At 44.7% G+C, this 14,579-nt stretch overlaps 1 protein-coding gene across 2 annotated transcripts in view; it reads left to right on the top strand.

Moving 5' to 3' along the window:
• Positions 1-14,579, top strand: part of ttll12 (tubulin tyrosine ligase-like family, member 12) — a 98,542-nt gene that overhangs the window by 47,117 nt on the left and 36,846 nt on the right. For both annotated transcript variants that reach the window (XM_072552387.1, XM_072552386.1), the window contains exons 4-7: positions 349-508; positions 1,654-1,787; positions 2,452-2,528; positions 9,157-9,273. In XM_072552387.1, coding sequence (XP_072408488.1) covers positions 349-508; positions 1,654-1,787; positions 2,452-2,528; positions 9,157-9,273 — 488 coding nt within the window. The remainder of the gene's footprint in view (positions 1-348; positions 509-1,653; positions 1,788-2,451; positions 2,529-9,156; positions 9,274-14,579) is intronic.

A 14,579-nucleotide genomic window follows, 5' to 3' on the forward strand; every position in this document is an offset into this window, starting at 1 on the left:
GGCTTTTGTGATGCAGTGGTAATGTCCCATCTCTTAGCTGGGAGGCTTGGATTCAAGCCTCACCTGCACTAGAGCTGTGACATAGCATCCTTGAACAAGTTGTTTAAAAATATCCAGAGAAAGTGGGGAATTAGTGTCCCAATTGCAGATGAGTAGGAGTGCAATTTACTGTTAAACACCGAAAGATCTGCGGTTGCTGTAAATCAGAACTCCAAGGAAGGGTCACCAGACCCGAGCGTTAACTCTGATCTCTCTTCACAGATGCTGCCAGGCCTGCTGAGCTTTTCCAGCAGCTCCTGCTTTTGTCTGTAATTTACTGTTGTTCTTCTGTCTGCATTTTGTCTATAGTCTGCTGAAGAACAAGTGCCAATTTGGTACGTCATGGATGAATTTGGATCTCAAATCCAACACTCGGATGAGCCAACTTTTCGGACTGTGCCATTCTTTTATGGACCAGGACAGACTGCCTTCAATTTGTTATGGCCATTGAGAGATCTTGAACATGGCGGTAAGTGACCAGGCTGACTATTGGTCATGGAAATGATTTGAGCCCACTTACTGCTACATTGGTGGGGTGACGTATAGAGTGGCTGGTCAGGAATTGTACTAATTGAATCAAAATCCCCAGGTACTACTAATATAGTCAGCAGGCTACAAGTAAGTTGCAATTCCTCATTATGAATTTATGCGAATTCCTCTGAGAAGTTTACTCACTGCAGAATTATTTGGTGGTCTTGGCTGGCCCATTTCCACTTGCAGTTTTGCCTCATTTGCCTACCTGATTTCTGGATTCCCTCAAGTGAGATTGGACTGTATTGTTACTGTGTCTGTATCTCTACTAGCAGGGATCCATCTGAACAATGCCGTACTTTGTTCATCACCAAGAGTTTCTGAGGTTACTCCTGAACTTCAGGTGCCTTGGGAACACCGCCACCTCCAGATTACCCTCCAGGCCACTCATTACCCTGTCTTGGAAAAGGTTTGCCATTCCTTTAGTGTCGCTGGATCAAAATGTTGGACCTTGCTCTCTAACAGCACTGTGGATGTGTCTACAGAAAACAGACTGCAACGACTCAAGAAGGCAGCTCACCGCCATCTTCTCAAGGGCAATTAGGGACAAATACTGGCTCAACCAGCCACGATCGAATCCCATCCCATGAATAAAAAGGTTTAAAAGGATGAGGACTAGCCATTTCCTTCTCTCCCCTCCGCCCCCCAAGTTATCAAACAACTTATTAGCCAAATTGACCCATATAAGGTTTTTGGCCAACCTCTATTTGCACTTCACATTACAAGAACCACTCTCAGAAGAAGGTGGGGACAATATATGATACCAGACATAGTCAAAAGTGAGGTTGAGGCTATCACAGAATCCACTATCAAGTCTTATACTGTTTTCTTGCCTGTTGTTTTTCATCGTGTAAACTATGAGGTGACTTGGATAGGACTGTTAATGTAATTTAATTCCCCATTCAGTGTAAGCGTACAGCACATCTTGTGTCTATATTGTCCTTACTTGGTAAATAAGTACTTGCATTGTGATGTTCTTTAAAAAGTTTGACCAACGTGTTGAAAACAAGATGTAAAAGGAATGGGTTGTATGTGACTCGGGGTTGTGCCGCATTTGAATCCTTCTTTGAATATTTCTTGTAGAAGAGGTAACGTGGGATCATGCCCATGGCGAACAAAATCCCCTCATCAGAAAATGCAGGCTCTTGCCATGGGAGCCAGCAGATTTGAGAGAAGTTAATGCCAGTATCAGTGAACCTCCAGATGCCTATTACAAGGTAAGCATTGAATTAGTTTGACTGATTGATCAATCAGTAAATCGAGAAATTATTCCTTTGGTGTTTTGCATCTTGGCAATCTGAACGCAGCGTCGTTGTGACACTGCATTTAATCTTTTACATATCAACTTTTCCAGGCTTTGCTGTACTATTTAGCTGTTAGCAAACATATTGAATGTGGTGGAAATCTTTGTCTCATATTTCCTTCCACTTCTGAAGTATTGACCTCTTGCAGAGTATATTTTGCTCTTGTACCTTCTCTACCGAGCCAAACCTGAGCCCTAAGAGTGACGCTTGAAGCTTATTTATTCACTCACTGGCTTGAAGAATCTATGATGTGGAGGTGCCGGTGTTTGAATGGGGTGGGTAAAGTCAGAAGTCACACGACACTAGGTTATGGTCCAGCAGGTTTACTTGAAATCACAAGTTTTCAGAGCACTTCACCTGACAAAACTTGTGTTTTCAAATAAACCTGTTGGACTTTAAACTGGTGTTGTGTGGCTTCTAACTTTGAAAAATCTAACCATCCCAATTACTGTAGATTTAGCCTACTTCTGCTGAAGTGTAGCAGTTGGTTCTTTGTAAATTGACTTTCAATATATTGTCAGTGGTGTTCACTGTTTATATTTCCAAAGCATAACATGGTGCACTTCCTGAATTTCAGACTGTTCTCGCGGACAATAAAGAACTTTTGCCACTTCCAATAGAACCTTCAGTTTATCAGAAAGATAAAATTTTCAAGTATGTATAAATATTTTTGTAGTTCTAAATTTTGCTGCAAGTTGATAATAACATTGTGATCCTATAGGTAACTTACTGAGTAATCTTGTGTGTTTTGTTTTAACAACAGCAAGAACCTCCCTTCGGGGTGTTGGAAACTCATCTGTATTAATCCCTGCAGACAGCAAGACTCACTTATTCCATGTCCTTGACAGTTTTGTGTTCAGGTAGCTTGAGCCCATAATTAGAAACAGCCGCCAGTTCTAAGACCCTTGTTTAAGACCTGTACAAAGTAATAAAGTAATTAACTAAGCAGAGATGGCTGAACAGGTGATGTTCTGTAGCTGTATGATGTGGGAGCTGGCTGATCCCGTTGTGAATGGCAGTGACCACGTCTGCAGAAAGTGTTGGTTGCTGGAAAAACTCCGGATCAGAGTTGATGATCTGGAATCTGAGCTTCAAACACTGCGGCACATTTGGGAGGGGGAGAGTTACCTGGACGCTTTGTTTCAGGAGGCAGTCACACCTGGGAGATTAAGTAATTCACATTCAGTTAGTGACATCAGAGTGTGACTGTAAGCGAGTAAGGTACGGGGAACCTGAGTTCGGGAGTGCAGGAGCCTCAGCCCTTGACCTTGTCCAACAGGTATGAGATTCTTGCACCCTGTACAGATGAGGAAAAGGGCTCTGGATAGGATGAGCCAGCTGACCACAGCACCATGGTGCAGAAGGCCATTCAAGAGGGGGGAGCAAAAAGACAAGTAGTTGTTATAGGGGATTCTATAATTAGGGAGACAGATCGTATCCTTTGCAACCCGGATCGAGAGTCTCGCATGGTGTGTTGCCTACCCGGTGCCAGGATGCGGGACATCTCCGACCGGCTTGAAAGGATATTGGAGCGGGGGGTTGGGGGGGTTGGGGGGGGGGGGGGGGAGGATCCAGTTGTTGTGGTCCACATTGGGACTAACAACATAGGCAAAGCTAGGGTGGAGGACCTGTTTTGGGATTATCGAGCACTAGGAAGGAAATTGAAGTACAGGTCCTCAAGGGTCATAATCTCCGGATTACTGCCCGAGCCATGTGCCAATTGGCATAGGGATAAGAAAATTAGGGAAGTAAACATGTGGCAAAGGGATTGGTGTGGGAAAGAGGGATTCCACTTCATGGGGCATTGGCATCAGTTTTGGAACCGGGGGGGGGGGGGGATCTGTACAGTTTGGACAGTCTCCACCTGAACCGATCAGGTACCAATGTTCTAGCGAAGAGGATAAATAGGGTGGTCAGTAGGACTTTAAACTTCTGAGTTGGGGGGAAGGGAAAGTGAAAGCAACAGGGAGTATGGAGTTAAATGGAAAGATAAGCGGCAGGCTAGCATATGTGCAGGCAGATTTAAACTTGAGACAGACTGGGAATGCAGCAAAAAGGAACGATAACGTGGGACATCTTATGACTTCCAATATCTCTAGTGATAAGGAAGTTAGCATTAAGGCACTTTACCTGAATGCTCGTAGCATTCGTAACAAAGTAGATGAACTAATAGCACAGATCATAGTGAATGATTATGATGTGGTAGGCATCACAGAGACATGGTTACAGGGGGGTCAGGACCGGCAGTTAAACATCCAAGGGTTTTCAACTTATTGAAAAGACAGGGAGGTGGGCAGAGGGGGCGGGGTTGCCTTGTTAGTTAAGAACAAAATTAAATCTATGGCACTGAATGACATAGCGTCGGATGATGTGGAGTCTGTGTGGGTGGAATTGAGGAACCACAAAGGCAAAAAAACCATAATGGGAGTTATGTACAGACCTCCTAACAGTGGTCAGGACCAGGGGCGCAACATGTACCGGGAAATAGAGAAGGCATGTCAGAAAGGCAAGGTCACGGTGATCATGGGAGACTTTAATATGCAGGTGGACTGGGTAAATAATGTTGCCAGTGGATCCAAAGAAAGGGAATTCATGGAATGCTTACAGGATGGCTTTTTGGAACAGCTTATCATGGAGCCCACAAGGGAGCAGGCTATTCTGGACCTAGTGCTATGTAATGAACCAGACTTTATAAAAAAATTTAAAGTAAGGGAACACTTAGGAAGCAGCGATCATAATATGGTAGAGTTCAATCTGCAGTTTGAAAGAGAGAAGGCAAAATCGGATGTAATGGATGTAAATAAAGGTAATTATGAGGGCATGAGAGAGGAACTGACGAAAATAGACTGGAAGCAGAGCCTAGCAGGGAAGACAGTAGAGAAAAAATGGCAGGAGTGTGTGGGTAAAATTGAGGACACAGTACAGAGGCTCATCCCCAAGAAAAGAAACGTTATCCGGGGAGGGATTAGACAGCCATGGCTAACAAAGGAAGTCAGGAAATCTATCAAAGAGAAAGAGACATCCTATAAAGTGGCCAAGAGCACTGGGAAATCAGAAGTTTGGGAAGGCTACAAAAACAGAGGATAACAAAGAGAGAAATAAGGAAGGAGAGGATCAAATGTGAAGGTAGGCTAGCTAGTAATATTAGAAATGATAGTAAAAGTTTCTTTCAGTACATAAGAAACAAACGACAGGCAAAAGTAGACATTGGGTCACTTCAAACTGATGCTGGAAGCCTGGTGATGGGAGATAAAGAAATAGCAAGAGAACTTAATAATAACTTTGCATCAGCCTTCACAGTGGAAGACATGAGTAATATCCCAACAATTAAAGGGAGTCAGGGGGCTGAGTTGAGTATGGTTGCCATTACAAAAGAGAAAGTGCTAGAAAAGCTAAAAGGTCTTAAAATTGATAAATCTCCTGGCCCCGATGGGCTACATCCTAGAGTTCTAAGGGAAATAGCGGAGGCGTTGGTTGAGATCTTTCAAAAGTCACTGGAGTCAGGGAAAGTCCCGGATGATTGGAAGATCGCTGTTGTAACCCCCTTGTTCAAGAAAGGATCAAGACAAAAGATGGAAAATTATAGGCCAATTAGCCTAACCTCGGTTGTTGGTAAAATTCTAGAATCCATCATTAAGGATGAGGTTTCTAAATTCTTGGAAGAGCAGAGTCTGATTAGAACAAGTCAACATGGATTTAGTAAGGGGAGGTCATGCCTGACAAACCTGTTGGAGTTCTTTGAAGAGGTGACAAGTAGGTTAGACCGGGGAAACCGAGTGAGTGTGGTCTACCTAGACTTCCAAAAGGCCTTTGATAAGGTGCCACACGGGAGGCTGCTGAGCAAGGTGAGGGCCCATGGTGTTCGAGGTGAGCTACTGGTATGGATTGAGGATTGCTGTCTGACAGAAGGCAGAGAGTTGGGATAAAAGGTGCTTTTTCGGAATGGCAGCCGGTGACAAGCGGTGTCTCGCAGGGTTCAGTGTTGGGGCCGCAGCTGTTCACATTATATATTAATGATCTGGATGAAGGGACTGGGGGCATTCTAGCGAAGTTTGCCGATGATACGAAGTTAGGTGGACAGGCAAGTAGTACTGAGGAAGTGGGGAGGCTGCAGAAGGATCTAGACAGTTTGGGAGAGTGGTCCAGGAAATGGCTGATGGAATTCAATGTGAGCAAATGCGAGGTCTTGCACTTTTGGAAAAAAGAATTCAAGCATGGACTACTTTCTAAACGGTGATAAAATTCGTAAAGCCAAAGTACAGAGGGATCTGGGAGTGCTAGTTGAGGATTCTCTGAAAGGTAAACATGCAGGTTGAGTCCGTGATTAAGAAAGCGAATGCAATGTTGTCAATTATCTCAAGAGGGTTGGAATATAAAAGCACCGTTGTGCTACTGAGACTTTATAAAGCTCTGGTTAGGCCCCATTTGGAGTACTGTGTCCAGTTTTGGTCCCCACACCTCAGGAAGGACATACTGGCACGGGAGCGTGTCCAGCGGAGATTCACACGGATGGTCCCTGGAATGGTAGGTCTAACATATGAGGAATGGCTGAGGACCCTGGGATTGTATTCATTGGAGTTTAGAAGATTAAGGGGAGATCTAATAGAAACTTACATGGCTTGGAGAGGGTGGATGCTAGGAAATTGTTTCCATTAGGCGAGGAGACTAGGACCCGTGGACACAGCCTTAGAATTCAGAACAGAAATGCAGAGACATTTCTTCAGCCAGCGAGTGGTGGGCCTGTGGAATTCATTGCCGCAGAGTACAGTGGAGGCTGGGACGCTAAATGTCTTCAAGGCAGAAATGGATAAATTCTTGATGTCACAAGGAATTAAGGGCTATGGGGAGAATGTGGGTAAGTGGAGTTTAAATGCCCATCAGCCATGATTGAATGGTGGAGTGGACTCGATGGGCCAAATGGCCTTACTTCCGCTCCTATGTCTTATGGTCTTATCTCATATCTGAGCTTTCCGTTTTTAGTTTCCCGCACTCCAGTTGAGAAGCCACTTGAGAGATCACTTTATGGTCGCTTGTTTTGAAAACACCCTTTCTACCCCCAGGTGTAAGTGACACTACTCTTCATAAATGAGTTGGAGATGCTGGTGTTGGACTGGTGTGTACAAACTTTAAAATCACACAACACCAGGTTATAGTCCCAACAGGTTTAATTGGAAGCACTAGCTTTCGGAGCACTGCTCCTTCAATAGGTGGTTGTGGAGTACACGATTGTAAGACACAGAATTTATAGCAAAAGCTTACTGTGTGATGTATCTGAAATTATACATTGAAAAATACCTTGATTGTTTAAGTTTCTCATCTGTGAAAATGACCGTGTTAGTTTCACTTGAGAATGTAACTTCTAAAAAAAACGTTTTGCGATTTACACATGAAAGAAGTGAAACTAATACGGTCATTCTCACAGATGAGAAACTTAAATAATCAAGGTATTTTCAATGTATAATTTCAGTTACATCCCACTGTAAACTTTTGCTATAAATTCGATGTCTTACAATCGTGTACTCCACAATCACCTATTGAAGGAGCAGTGTTCCGAAAGCTAGTGCTTCCAATTGGACTATAACCTGATGTTGTGTGATTTGTACCTTCATAATTGAGGACAGAGTGCTTGGCAAAGCTGCAGATAGTTGCAAAGAATCCCCTTCCCCTTCACCAATCAGACTCTTAGACTGGAGGTACAGTGGTAAGCCATTTGGCCCTTTGAGCCTGCTCTGTCATTCAAAATGAACATGGCTGATTACCCTACTCAGTACCCTATCCCTGCTTTCTCCTCATACTCTTTGATCCCTGCAGTGCTAACAACCATACATAATGTTTCAGCGTCAATGTTTCAGCACCCTCAATCCTGAGGAAGGGTTACACCCGAAATGTTGACCTCTCCTCCACCTGATGCTGCCTGGCTTGCTGTGTTCTTCCAGCCTCCTGCTTGTCAACCGCTTTGTGGCAGAGAATTAATTTCTCTGTGGGTGAAAGAAAAGAACCTCCAGTGTTAATGTTGCCTGCATGCTTTGGCTTCAATTACTTATCTATTAAACATGTCCCAGTGGTTGTAGTGACACACCTTTAAAGTAGTTTCTTAACCATTTGATTTTTCCTCAGACTATAGTATTGAGGGTTATGGAGTCAAGACAGGTAGATGAACCTGAACTCACTGAATGGTGGAGCAGGCTCATGTTGGATGACCTAGAGTCATAGAGTCACAGAAACAGACCCTTCAGTCCAACCAGTTCATGCTGACCATAATTCCAAGCTAAACTAGTCCCTACTTGCGTTTGGCCCATATCCCTCCCAACATTTCTTATTCTTATACCAGCCTAAATGTCTTTTAAATGTTGTAACAGTACTCACATCCTCCATTTCCTCTGGAAATTCATTCCACACATGAACCACTGTGTTTAATAAAAAAAGTTGCCACGCATGGCCTTTTCAAACCCTTCTCCTTTCACCTTAAAAATATGCCCCCTAGTCTGAAAATCCTCCTCCTTCAGGAAAAGGCATCTGCCATTCACCTCATCCATATCCCTCATGATTTTATAAACTTAGATAAGGTCACCCCTTAAGCTACTACGCTCCCGTGGAAAAAGGTCCCAGCCTAACCAGCCTCTCCCCATAATTCAACCCTCCATTCCCAGCATCATTCCTGGTAAATCTCATCTGAGCCCTCTCCAGCTTAATAATAACAAAAGGTTCCACAGTGTGGAAACAGGCCCTTTGGCCCAACACGTTCACACTGACACTCTGTAGAGTAACCCACCCAGACCCATTTCCCTCTGACTAATGTACCCAACACATCGGCAATTTAGCATGGTCGATTCACCTGGCCTACACATCTTTGGACTGTGGGAGGAAACCGGAGCACCCGGAGGAAACCCACACAGACACGGGGAGAATGTGCAAACTCCACACCTCCTCACCTGAGGCTGGAATCGAACCAGGGTCCCTGGTGCTGTGAGGCAGCATTGCTAGCCACTGAGCCACCTCACAAGTTATAGGAAGAATATTATTATAAACTCTTGTATTCCGAAGGATATGATAATAGGATTGATAGTTTGCAGGTAACAAATCAGGTGTGATTTGGATCAAGTACATTAGGCCCTATACATGTTTCTTTTATCTTGATTTCAAATTCATTAACCCTATCAAACATGTTCGTGGAAGTTGATTAGATCGATTCTCTTGTCTCAGTTTGAAACACATCGATCAGAGTCACTGAATCATTTCTGGTTTATAAGTTTATGATATCTTTTCCACTTTTCTTGTGCAGAGTGTATACAGAATTAAAGCAAGTGTTGGACAACTTGAATTCCCCACGTTTTGTGTTCACAGAAAATGAAAGTGAGGCAGACATTCTTTACTTGTACCGCCACTTCAAAGACTACAGGTCAGTGTAATGTTCAAACAGAGGAGCATTTTCAACTAATGTCTTCCCAGTTTGTTTTCAGTTGCATGCTGAAACTAGCTTGGGTTTCAACATAATGGACTAAGAAGACTAGTGCACTGGATTGTCTCACATCTATATTAGCTAAAGGTTTGAATCCATCTCAGTTTGATAGAGTGCAAATCTCCATTCACATCCTCTATTCTTCCATGAACGTTTGCAGAAAGACTGGGCTGAAATGAAGTTAACCATCTCTGGTACTCATCTTCACCTTTGCTGGAAGGGAGAATTCCTCCACATGTTAGAACAACCTCATATTGTGTGTTCTTGAGGGGTGGGATGGGGGAGGCAGGGAAAGAATCTCTTAAAGAAGTATGCAGTTCTGTTGTCCACATGTTAGGAGGGATGTGATAGCACTGGAGAGAGTGCAAAGGAGATTTACCAGTTGTTCCCTGGTCTGGAGAGTTTTAGTTACAAAGAGAGATTGGATGGATTGGGTAAAAGCAAATTACTGCGGATGCTGGAATCTGAAACCAAAAGAGAAAATGCTGGAAACTCTCAGCAGGTCTGGCAGCATCTGTAAGGAGAGAAAAGAGCTGACATTTCGAGTCTAACTGACCCTTTGTCAAAGCTTGCAGATTGAGATGTGTTAATTTAAGGAATCATAGAGTGTGTAAACAGGAAATAACATTTCCCCTTGGTGGAGCGATCAGTGCCCAAGGGACACAGCTTTAAGGATAGGGGCATAAGATTTAGAAGAAATGTGAGATGACATTTTATTACCCAGAGACTAGTGGGAATCTAGACCTCTCTGCCTGTGAAGGTAATGGAGACAGAAAGTAGTATTTGTAAGTGGACTTGTGACTCCAAAGCATACAAGGTTACAGCCAAATGCTGGAAAATGAGATTTAAATAGTTATGTAGTTGGATATCTGGTCATGGAGTCAGAGGTGTACAGTGCGGAAGAGGACCCTTTGGTCCAACTGGTCTATGCTGACCAGCTATCCAAACCTAATCTAGTCCCATTTGCCAGCACCTGGCCCATACCTCCTAAACCCTTCCGATTCATATACCCATCCAGGTGCCTTTTAAATTTTGTAATTGTACAAGCCTCCACCACTTCCATACATACACCACCCTCTGCATGAAAATGTTGTCCCTTCGGTCCCTTTTAATTCTTTCCCCTCTACCCTAAACCTATACCCTCTATTTCTGGACTCCCCCACCCCAGGGAAAAGACCTTGACTATTTATCCTATCCTTGCCCCTCATGATTTTATTAACCTCTATAAGGTCATCCCTCAGTCTCTAATAGTCCAGGGATACAGCCCCAGCCTATTCAACCTCTCCCTATAGCTCAAATCCTCCAACCCTGGCAATATCCTTGTAAATCTTTTCTGAACCCTTTCAAGTTTCACAACATCCTTCCAATAGGAAGGAGACCAGAATTGCACGCAATATTCTAACAGTGGCCTAACCAACGCCCTTTGCGGCCACAACATGACTTCCCAACTCCTGTGCTCAATACTCTGACCAATAAAGGAAAGCATACCAAATGCCGCCTTCATTAGCCTATCTACCTGCGACTCTACTTTCAAGGAGCTATGAACCTGCACTCCAAGGTCTCTTTGTTCAGCAACACTCCCTAGGATCTTACCATTAAGTGTATAAGTCCTGCTAAGATTTGCTTTCCCAAAATGCAGTACTTCGCATTTATCTAAATTAAACTCCATCTGCCACTCCTCAGCCCATTGGCCCATCTGATCAAGATCCTGTTGTAATCTAAGGTAACCGTCTTCGCTGTCCACTACTCCTCCAATTTTGGTGTCATCTGCAAACTTACTAACTACACCTCCTATGTTCACATCCAAATCATTTCAATAAGTGGCGAAAAGCAGTGGACCCAGCACTGATCCTTGTGGTACACCACTGGTCACAGGCCTCCAGTCTGAAAAACAACCCTCCACCACCACCCTCTGTCTTCTACCTTTTGAGCCAGTTCTGTATTCCTGTATTCCATGAGATCTAACTGAAGCCCATATAGACCATGGCCACTACCCTGCCCTCATAGTTGTTACTTGTTCAAGAAATTCAAGAAAACTTATGAGACATGACCTCCCATGCACAAAGCCATGTTGACTATCCCAAATCAGTCCTTGCCTTTCCAAATACATGTACATCCTGTCCCTCAAGATTCCCTCCAACAATTTGCCCACCACCGATGTCAGGCTCACTGGTCTATAGTTCCCTGGCTTTTCCTTACCACCTTTCTTAAATAGGGGCACCATGTTAGCCACACTCCAGTCTTCCAGCACCTCACCTGTGACAATCGATGATACAAATATCTCAGCAAGGGGCCCAGCAATCACTTCCCTACCTTCCCATGGAATTCCAGGGTGCACGTGATCAGGTCCTGGGGATTTATCCACTTTTGTGCGTTTCAAGACATCACCTTCTCTGTAATATGGACATTTTTCAAGATGTCACCATCTATTTCCCCACATTCTACACCTCCCATATCCTTCTCCACAGTAAACACTGATCTAAAATACTCATTTAGTATCTCCCACATCTCCTGTGACTCCACACACAGGCTGCCTTACTGATCTTTGAAGGGCCTTATTCTCTCTCTGGTTACCCTTTTGTCCTTAATATATTTGTAAAAACCCTTTGAATTCTCCTTAACCCTATTTGCTAAAGCTGTCTCATGTCCCTTTTTGCCCTCCTGATTTCCCTCTTAAGTAAACTCCTACTTCCTTTATACTCTTCTAAGGATTCACTCGATCTATCCTGTCTATACCTGACATATGCTTCCTTCTTTTTCTGAAAGAAACCCTCAATTTCTTTAGTCATCCAGCATTCCCTATACCTACTAGCCTTTCCTTTTACCCTAACAGGAGCATACTGTCTCTGGACTGTTGTTATCTCATTTCTGAAGGCTTCCCATTTTCCAACCATCCCTTTACCTGCAAACATCTGCCCCCAATCAGCTTCTGAAAGATCTTACCTAATAATGTCAAAATTAGCCTTCCTCCAATTCAGAACTTCAACTGTTAGATGTGGTTTATTTTTTTCCATCACTATTTTAAAACTAATAGAATTATGATCACTGGCCCCAAAGTGCTCCCCCACTGACACCTCAGTCACCTACCCTGCCTTACTTCCCAAGAGTAGGTCAAGTTTTGCACCTTCTCTAGTAGGTACATCCACATACAGAATCAGAAAATTTTCTTGTATACAACTTAACAAATTCCTCTCCATCTAAACCCTAAACACTATGTCAGTCCCAGTCTATGTTTGGAAAGTTAAAATCCCTTACCATAACCACCCTATTATTCTTAGAGATAACTGAGATCTCCTTACAAATTTGTTTCTCAATTTCCCACTGACTATTAGTGGGTCTATAATATAATCCCAATAAGGTGATAATCCCTTTCTTATTTCTCATTTCCCCCCAAATAACTCCCCTGGATGTATTTCCAGGAATATCCTCCCTCAGCACAGCTGTAATGCTATCTCTTATCAAAAACTCCACTTCCCCTCCTCTCTCGCCTCTCTTTCTATCCTTCCTGTAGCATTTGTATCCTAGAACATTAAACTGCCAGTCTTGTCCGTCCCTGAGCCATGTTTCTGTAATTGCTATGATATCCCAATTCCAAGTTCATAACCATTGAATTCATCTGCCTTCTGTGTTAGGCCTCTTGCATTGAAATAAAAGGACTCACCTTCATCCCCTCCGTCCACGCATCAATGAATTTAATACATGCCGTGACGTCGAACACTTCTTCCGCTGCCTCCGCCTCCAAGCTTACTTTCACAATCAGGACTCCCACCCACCTTCCGAGGACCCCTTCGCCCACCTCCAACACACTGCATCCACCTGGACACACCGCGCTGGCCTATTACCCAACCTTGACCATCTCCAACTGCCGCCGGGACATTAACCGCCTCAACCTGTCTACCCCCTCCCCTACTCCAACCTCTCACCCTCACAACGCGCAGCCCTCCAATCCCTCTGCTCCAATCCCGATCTCACCATCAAGCCAGCAGATAAAGGGGGCGCAGTGGGAGTCTGGTGCACTGACCTCTACACTGCTGAAGCCAAACGTCAACTCAAGGACACCTTTTCCTATCGCCCCCTCGACCATGACCCCACCCCCCATCACCAAACCATCATCTCCCAGACCATACAGAACCTCATCACCTCAGGAGATCTCCCACCCACAGCTTCCAACCTCATAGTCCAGCAACCCCGCACTGCCCGGTTCTACCTCCTTCCCAAGATCCACAAGCCTGACCACCCTGGCCAACCCATTGCCTCAGCATGCTCCTGATCCACTGAACTCATTTCTACCTACCTCGACACTGTTCTATCCCCCCTAGTCCAGGAACTCCCCACATACGTTCGAGACACTACCCACACCCTCCACCTCCTCTAAGATTTCCGTTTCCCAGGCCCCCAATGCCTCATCTTCACCATGGATATCCAATCCCTCTACACCTCTATCCGCCATGACCAGGGCCTCCAAGCCCTCCATTTCTTCCTCTCCCGACGTCCCCAACAGTACCCTTCCACCGACACTCTCATTCGTTTGGCCAAACTGGTCCTCACCCTTAATAATTTCTCCTTTGAATCCTCCGACTTCCTCCAGACCAAAGGCATGGCCATGGGCAGACGTATGGGCCCCAGCTATGCCTGTCTTTTTGTTGGGTACGTAGAACAGTCGATCTTCCGTAATTACACCGGCACCACTCCCCACCTCTTCCTCCGCTACATTGATGACTGCATTGACACCACCTCATGCTCCTGCGAGGAGGTTGAGCAATTCATCAACTTCACTAACACATTCCATCCTGACCTTAAATTTACCTGGACCATCTCTGACACCTCCCTCCCCTTCCTGGACCTCTCCATCTCCATTAATGACGACCGACTTGACACCGATATTTTTTACAAACCCACCGACTCCCACAGCTACCTGGATTACACCCCTTCCCACCCTACCTCCTGCAAAAATGCCATCCTGTATTCCCAATTCCTCCGCCATATCTGCTCCCAGGAGGACCAGTTCCACCACAGGACACACCAGATGGCCTCCTTCTTTAGAGACCGCAATTTCCCTTCCCCCGTGGTTAAAGATGCCCTCCAACGCATCTCGTCTACATCCCGCACCTCCACCCTCAGACCCCACCCCTCCAACCGTAACAAGGACAGAACGCCCCTGGTGCTCACCTTCCACCCTACCAACCTTCGCATAAACCAAATCATCCTCCGACATTTCTGCCACCTCCAAACAGACCGCACCACCA

The sequence above is a fragment of the Chiloscyllium punctatum genome, chromosome 32 (assembly GCF_047496795.1).
Source record: "Chiloscyllium punctatum isolate Juve2018m chromosome 32, sChiPun1.3, whole genome shotgun sequence".
NCBI lineage: Eukaryota > Metazoa > Chordata > Chondrichthyes > Orectolobiformes > Hemiscylliidae > Chiloscyllium > Chiloscyllium punctatum.